Consider the following 7,445-nt stretch of genomic DNA (forward strand, 5'->3'; position numbering starts at 1 on the left):
GGGCTGTTGCAACTCTGACTCTGGCCCTGAGTCTAGGTCAGGGACAAAATGAGACCCACAGCAGCTTCCTGCCCTGCCTTCTGCTTGCCCTTAGCAATTCTCTCCCCTGCCCCACCGTTACTGTCAGGCATAGCTAGGCTCTGGACGGAGCTGAATTCTCTCCCCCCTGGCAGCAAAGGCAGAAGCTGGCCCAGTAGCGGGCTGCCTGGGCTGTCTCGGAGATGCTGACAGGCCCTGAGCGCGGCAGTCATCCGTCACAGCGGCCACTGCGCCCCCTGTCCTGTGCAGCACGCAACAGCTGCAGCCACATCACAAGCTGCAGGCTGCCTGGGTCTGGGTGGACTGTTCTCCTCCCTTGACTCCAGCTGCCACTGTCGCTGCTGCTGCTGCCGCCCCTGCTCCACACCATGCTGCTCTGGATAAGTGGGAAGCTTCAGCCCCATGGCTTCTGCTCATCGCACGGGGCTCCGACTCCAGCTCCCAGACACCTTCCACCCACTCCACCCATAGTTGCTGCTCGGAAGCCACAGGACTGAAGATCCCTCTGCCCCTAATGGTACTGTGCAGTGCAGCAGAAGCAAGAGCCACAGCTGGAGGTGAAAAGAGCAGAACAGCCCTGCCAGGCCAAGCCAGCTTCCCCTCGCCTCCAGCGCCTACTCGCCCTCCCACTCCCGCCCCTGCTGCACTGCTCTGGGTGGTGAGGGCAGGGAGAGCTTCAGCCCAGAGACTTCTGCCCAGCTCATGGAGCTTTGGCTGCTTTCCACATGCTCTGCCTGCCTGCTGGGGCTGCTTATTATGCCAGGCAGCAGAGCGAGTGGAAGGCAGCTGAGAACTGGAGCCAGTGGAGGCAAGGGGAAGCTGGATTGGCATGGCAGGGCTGCAGCTCCCGCTTCTGCCGCCCCACGCAGCGCTACGCGGGGTGGGGTAGCTTCAGTTCTGCATTCTGCCCAGCACATGGAGCTCTTGATCCAGTTCTGGCTGCCTTCCACCCACCACGATGAGCAGCTCCTGCAGGTGCAGCAGGTGGAAGGCATCTGGGAGCTGGAGCCAGAGCCCCATGTGCTGGGCATAAGCTGTGGGGCTGAAGCTTCCTGCCCACCCACCCAGAGTGGCACAGTGCATCAGGGGTGGCAGCTGCAGAAGCCACGGCAGCAGCAGCTGGAGGCAAGGGGGGCAGAATAGCCCGCCCAGCCCTGCGCAGCCTGCAGCTTGTGATGTGGCTGCAGCTGCCAGGCTCAGGGTCCAAGCCGGCCCAGGCAGTCCACTACCCGGCCAGCCCCAATCTGTGCTGCCAGACCAGGCTGTTACAGAGCCGTAGCCGCTGGGCCTTTCCCAGCTGGCTGCAGTTCCATGACAGCCCCACCTGGCCCGGGTGCAGGGAGTAATCTGGCCCCACAACCCACGCAACCTCAACCCAAGCCACAGCCTGCTGGGAAGAGCCTGACCCCTGTGGCCCAGCCCAGGCTGGCTCCTCTGCATCTGCCCTCAGCAACACCCACAGGTTGGCTTGACTAAGCCCCACAGCCCAGCCCTGGGTGGATAGCAGGACCATGCCAGCCAGCTCTGGCCAGGCCCCCCACCACCCAAGCAGGAGCTGTGCAGACCCTGGCTGGAGTCCCGTGCCCTCCCAGAGACAAGGGAGTTTAATCCCACCTTTCCCCCATTTGCCTGAGGCGTTGCCCTAACCGGTGTCTGGCTTTGGGGACAAGCCGGGCAAGGGCTGCTTCCTCTCTTTCTGGCAGCCACCAACTGAAGAGAAAAATGTTAGCTCCCTGATTTAAGAACATAAGACAGAAAGGGATGGATGTCCTGCATCATCAAATCCAGTCCATCACTGTAGCAGGCAACCACATTACTTAACTACTTTCAGAAATAAACCAAACTCTCTCTTGGAACTTGCTTGGTTTTGTGTTCCCAATACACATTTGGGAAAGCTGTTCCCAAAATCTCACTGCTTCAAGTAGTGTCTATCTTCTAATTTCCAACCTAAATTTCTTTATGGCCAGTTTACCCCCATTTATTCTTGTGCCAATATTTTCCTTTAACTAGCATAATTTTTTTCTTTCTTTGATCCACACTTCCGCCCAGCAGCTCACTGCAGTCAAGTGCATTTTCAGGAAAATTGGTTTGGTCCAAGCTTTGTAACAGGTGAAGTTGTGAAAGGCTTGAAGGTACTAAGTAACTAAGCAGGTACAAAGAGGTGATAATCTTAACTCGCAAATAAGAGATACACAGGAGTGGAACCTAATGAGATACAAAGGAGTGGTAATCTGAACTGGGGCTGTGCAAAATTTTACCAGCTGTTTTGTTTCTACGCTGTTTTGACTCATTTTGAGCTCAAAACAGTGAAATCGAAACAAAATGAAGGGCTTCAAAACAGCCTCGAAACGAAACAAGGGCACTCAAAACATTTCAAAAGTTTCAAAACATTTTGAGTTTTGAAGCTGGGCTTGCCTGCAGGGAAACAGAAAGTAAGGAGAAGAAGGGGGAAGAAGAGGGAAGGACACATGGAGGGTGCACCTTAACACACACACACTGGAGAAGAAGCTCCTACAGGAGAGGAAAGAAAGGCTCTGTGACAGTTTGGCTGGCTGAGATGCTGCTGGTGCTACTGCTCACTAAGTTATTATTTTACCTGTTGTCATCACCTGCTATCATCCCTGCTGTTTTCATTCAAATCTGCCAAAAAATGACAAAGCTATAGGCAGTTTTCTGCTTCCCCATTATAGTCTATGGGCAAAATGTCAAAACACTATTGAAACAGCGAAACAGTTTTGACAAAACGAAACAGGACAATGCTTTCAAAACAAAACTCAAAATGAGACACTATCCTGTCGAAATAGTGAAACAAAGTTGAAACAAAACGGTGCTGTTTCGCACAGTGTGCGGGAGCGAAGGAACCCGGAGACCCCGGGGAGAGTCACGGCAGGACGCCCGCCGGATCGGACTCGCCCCTGCCCTGAAAGACGGGGCAAACACTTACCTGTTGCAGGTGGGTGAGGAGAGGGGCCGAGTTAAAAGGGCCGGCGGCCCACGGAACCCAGGCGGCGGAACCGGAAGTGGTGGTCCAGACTGCGGACACTGGTGAGAATGCAGAGAGGCGGAGGCGAGCCACCCAACGTTGAACCCGCACGTTCTGGGGTGTGGGTAAGACCCCAGCAGGGAATGGGGCTGACAAGTGGTGCCTCCGAGCATGGAGGAACTGAGCGGGCCAGTCGGAAGCGTCTGGCTCTGGCGGACCCAGGCCCAGGGAAGCCCTCAGGATCCGATGGAAGGACTGGGGGCAGCGCGGCCGGGGTGAGGAGGGATCGGGTATCCCGGATGAAGAGCTGAAGAAACCCCACGAGGGTGAGGAATTCCCCAGAGGGAGGGGTGGAACTCCGCTCTAGACCAGGGCGGAAGGGACCAGCAGCAGACACTCCCGTCAGGAGCTGTGTCGGCTTATTCCCTCGCGGACAATTGTGAGAGTGTGAACCCCACGGGAGGATTGGACTGTGGCGCTAGTCGGGGCCAGCGAGGGCCCTGAGCATGGAGGCAAGGGCGAGGGTGTAGGGGTGGAGGAGCCCTTGGCAACGCCAAGTACGGCAGACACAAGGTGCCACTTTCAGATGTGCACGCGCCAGATGGTCCAACTGAACCAGAGCATCATCAAAGACGTGGCAGGCAAGTTTGGTGTGTGTAGCCCATGAAGTGAGCGTGTGGTCTAGCCAGGGGACTCCGCTAACTGGACCAACCAGAGGGACGAGGGTACTCGTTCACACACAGCCCTAATCTTAACTAGCCAACAGGCAGGAATTTTCATTAGTGTGTACATGTTTTAGGTCCCTGGCTCACATTACGTTTAAAACATGATTAGGCAGTTAATTACATCCTAAATTGTTACCTGGCCACATGTTAATACAATTAATAGTGCAATAAAACAAGGAATAAGCCACAAAATTATTACACAAAAAATGTGTAATAACTTTGTAGCTGGTTCCTATCACACCACTAAATGAATATGTGGTCAGGCTTGGTGTACCCCTACTGCTGAAAGCCCTGTCAGCTGACAGCGCCCAGCCTCAAGATCCCAGGCCGGAGCAGCTGATGGGGCTCCCAGCCATGGGAGCTTACTACTTGGCTGGCGCATCAGGAAGAATGACTGTGGAGACTGCACATCAGATCCTGTGGTGCCTTTACTTGCATATCTGCCAGAGGCCTTACTTTCAAAACTTGAAGTGCTTCACTTTGACACAACAAGAACCTTTTATATCTAAGGAACAAACAAGTGGAAAAAGTGAATCACATGATGCACAATTCTGCAGTTTGCTTCTCAAGATCTGTAAGAGTTTTTTCTTGTGACAAGACTATTTTTTTTCTGCTGGAGAGTATATAAGGACCTCCCAGGCAAGTTTTTAAGGCCACATATAATACAACAAAATTCTCCTCATTGCTCAAAAGCTGAATGTCAGCCCATTATGCCATCCAGTTGAATTTCCAAATAAAAATGTTAGCATTCAGAGAATTTTTTGGTCCATCTACACTTTATGTATAAATGAAATTTTTAAAATAAAGATTTTCACGTTTTTATATATTATTCATCAAGTAGGCTCCTTTTCTGTTTCCATTATCTATGCCACTCTGTATATTGCTTACCAGTGAGAAATAAACATAATGCTATATGTTTGAACAGTCTCGTGAATTAAATGGGATTAGGTCTGGTCAATACTTGGATGGAACATATCTAAGGGAAAACAGGTCCTGTGGGGAGAGATGTTGGCAATTCAGTAGGCATCATACCTCCCTCTGAATTAATATCAAACCATGCTGATATGTGGAATTAAAGGGTACTGTGATGCCAGAAGTACCATCTTTTGAGTGATACGCAAATCAGGAGGCACTGCCTTGTAATTACAAGCTTCTGTGGCACTTTCCCAAAAAGAGTAGGAGTATTCATGGCCAAAACCCAACTCTAATTATACAGTGTCCACCTACTCCTAGTTTTAATTATAGAATTTATTTTTCAGCTTTTCTTTATATAATGTATTGCCTAGAACTATTGGCACAGAATGGCTTCTGCCCTTTACTCCACAATTGGCTTCATTTTTGTAGATGTTCTACATACACCAAATTATTTCAGATATTTACACACCTTTTCTTAAAGAATAATGTTAGCCAGTAATTATTTATTAAGTCTCAGCGAACTCTTATCTCAGTTCACAAATACCCTGGACAAGTTTTCACCAATGCTAAAATCCTTCCAAGTTAGAAATATGTATCTAGCCTATTTGTGATTTTGAGTTTTTCATGGAAATAGTGAAAAAAGTGGTTTCTACGAACCCTGCAAAAATGGCAATCCCCATGATTTTGGCACAGAATCACCAGGAAAAAAAAACTTACTAAAAAGATTGCCTCCCCAATGGAAGCTAGAGGTCCTCGAGGCCACTGGGGCCTGGCCTCGTAGCCTCATGAGCAGTGAGGGGTGGGACCACACCGTGGCCAGCCCTCTTAGCCAATCAGCAGCAAGGAGCAGCCTTGCTGCTCATGTATAGGTGCCCACAGTGCCTTTTCTTCATGACCACATCTAAATATTTGACATGCCCTTGAATGCCTGACCATTAACATCAGTTAGAAATAAGCCTGAATATGTTTCTGAGAATAGCCTCTCCATATTTCTGTTTTAATAAGGAAAATTGTACATGTCTACCATGATCCAGCAGAGGTCACTGCTATACACATACACAAATCAGCTCTACAGTCAAGTACACGGTCACCATAACATTATAGAGCACTGTTCAATTCCCAGAAAAGACCTTTTTTTTTTCCTTACTCAATTCTCAATAGCCCTGCCTTCATTGAGAGTTAAATCCAAGTTACATGACTAAAGTGACTAAATTATTATTTTACTTTTATTTATCTTTGCTAACCCTGCAGAGTCAACAGTATGAACTGGAATCCAGTATCCTTCAATTGTCAGCAGAATTGTTCATCAGGTTTCAGTGAATACCAGTTAGTTACACCTATGGAAAAACAGCAACATAACTGCCTGGGTATCCTGAAACACTATTTGGCTTAAAGAGTTTTCATCATTGGTCAATAAGCACAGGAAGGCAAGGACCCAGCTAAACTCCCAGATCCCAAATTTAGCTTGCTGCAAAACCAGTTCAAAATTATCATCATCATTCTTACCATTAAAATCTCTTTCCTTGTACACTGAGTACATTTGATCCACAGTTACTGGGAGAATATAAAGTGCTGAACTCCCCAAACCAATTTTACAGACACTGTTTAAAACTTGAACCCCATTTCCAGACTGGATGGCATGAGGAGTGGCACGTAGGATGAAAGAAAAAATATTTTTTAAACTTCCAAGGTCAAGAATACTTCCCCAAAAAGAAGAAATAGAACAAAGCTATGTGTATCAGAAACAGTGTAAAAGCAGCTCCCCAGTCCTGCTTTTTATTTAAAATTAGTCTGAAAATTATATTTGTACTTCTGGAAGTAAAATTAATCTCACTTTAGGTTTTTTTATAAGACACCAGATATTAAACATAATAAATATGGTAAAGAAATTAATATATATTTTAATAATCATTACAATACTTACAGACCAAACAATTATCATCCTCCTAGACACACAGTGATTGATATTCCAGCAGGTAAATGGAAGGAAAGTGATATAAAAAATTTCTTCACCCAAAGCAGCTGAAAACCTGAAGAGGTAGTAGTAGAAGTAATTCTTCACAATATACTTCTTCGTGCAATCCTGGAAGTGAAATTATTTTAGAAATTTTAGTAAGCTTAAAGTATTTATAGAGAACTGACAAATTTTGCCATTTTGCAGATTCTGCAAAATCATTCTGGGCAATGCCCGCAAAATCCGCAGAAACTGTGAAATCCATGGGGGAAAAAACTTACTATGGGCTGCAGCAGCTTGCCTGGGTGGGGAAGGAGGGGAAGGCGGGCAGGGCTGCCTACTTGAAGGGCTGCTGACAAGATGGCTGCTGTCCCTACCCCTCGCCACTGACTGGCTACAACGGCTATCTGTCATGTGGCCCCATGCCCCTCCACCCATCAGCAGTGAGAAGCAGGGCTGCGCAACAGATGGCCATTACAGCCAGTGACGTGGGGCAGAACCACATGGCAGACAGCCCTCACCACTAGTCAGTGGTGAGGGGGTGGGGCCACATGGTAAGCAGCCCCCACAGCCAGTCAGTGGTGAGGGGAGGGGCCACCAGGGCTCCATGACCAATCAGAAGGGTGGGGTGGGGCCTGCCATGCTCCACCCATATAATGGCTGCCCAGGCCCGCATTCTGCCCACGAAGCTTGGGGGGCAGCTCCCCAAAATTAGGTAGGTCCCTCAGTATTTAAGGCATCAGAAGTACATTTTAAACAGCTGTCACTAGAGCTCAGAGTTCCATAAGCGAGTCTTTTTATCTGAATAGGAATTTATTGCAGCAAGTTT

At 48.5% G+C, this 7,445-nt stretch overlaps 1 protein-coding gene across 1 annotated transcript in view; it reads right to left on the bottom strand.

The window, feature by feature from the left end:
• SGPP2 (sphingosine-1-phosphate phosphatase 2) overlaps positions 1–6,742 on the bottom strand; it is a 98,832-nt gene extending 92,090 nt beyond the window's left edge. The window contains exon 1 of the mRNA XM_019503658.1: positions 6,587–6,742. Coding sequence (XP_019359203.1) covers positions 6,587–6,604 — 18 coding nt within the window. The 5' untranslated portion in view covers positions 6,605–6,742. The remainder of the gene's footprint in view (positions 1–6,586) is intronic.
• Between the last annotated feature and the right edge of the window lie 703 nt (positions 6,743–7,445).

This window comes from Gavialis gangeticus, unplaced genomic scaffold (genome assembly GCF_001723915.1).
Source record: "Gavialis gangeticus isolate Ggan-Ray unplaced genomic scaffold, GavGan_comp1, whole genome shotgun sequence".
NCBI lineage: Eukaryota > Metazoa > Chordata > Crocodylia > Gavialidae > Gavialis > Gavialis gangeticus.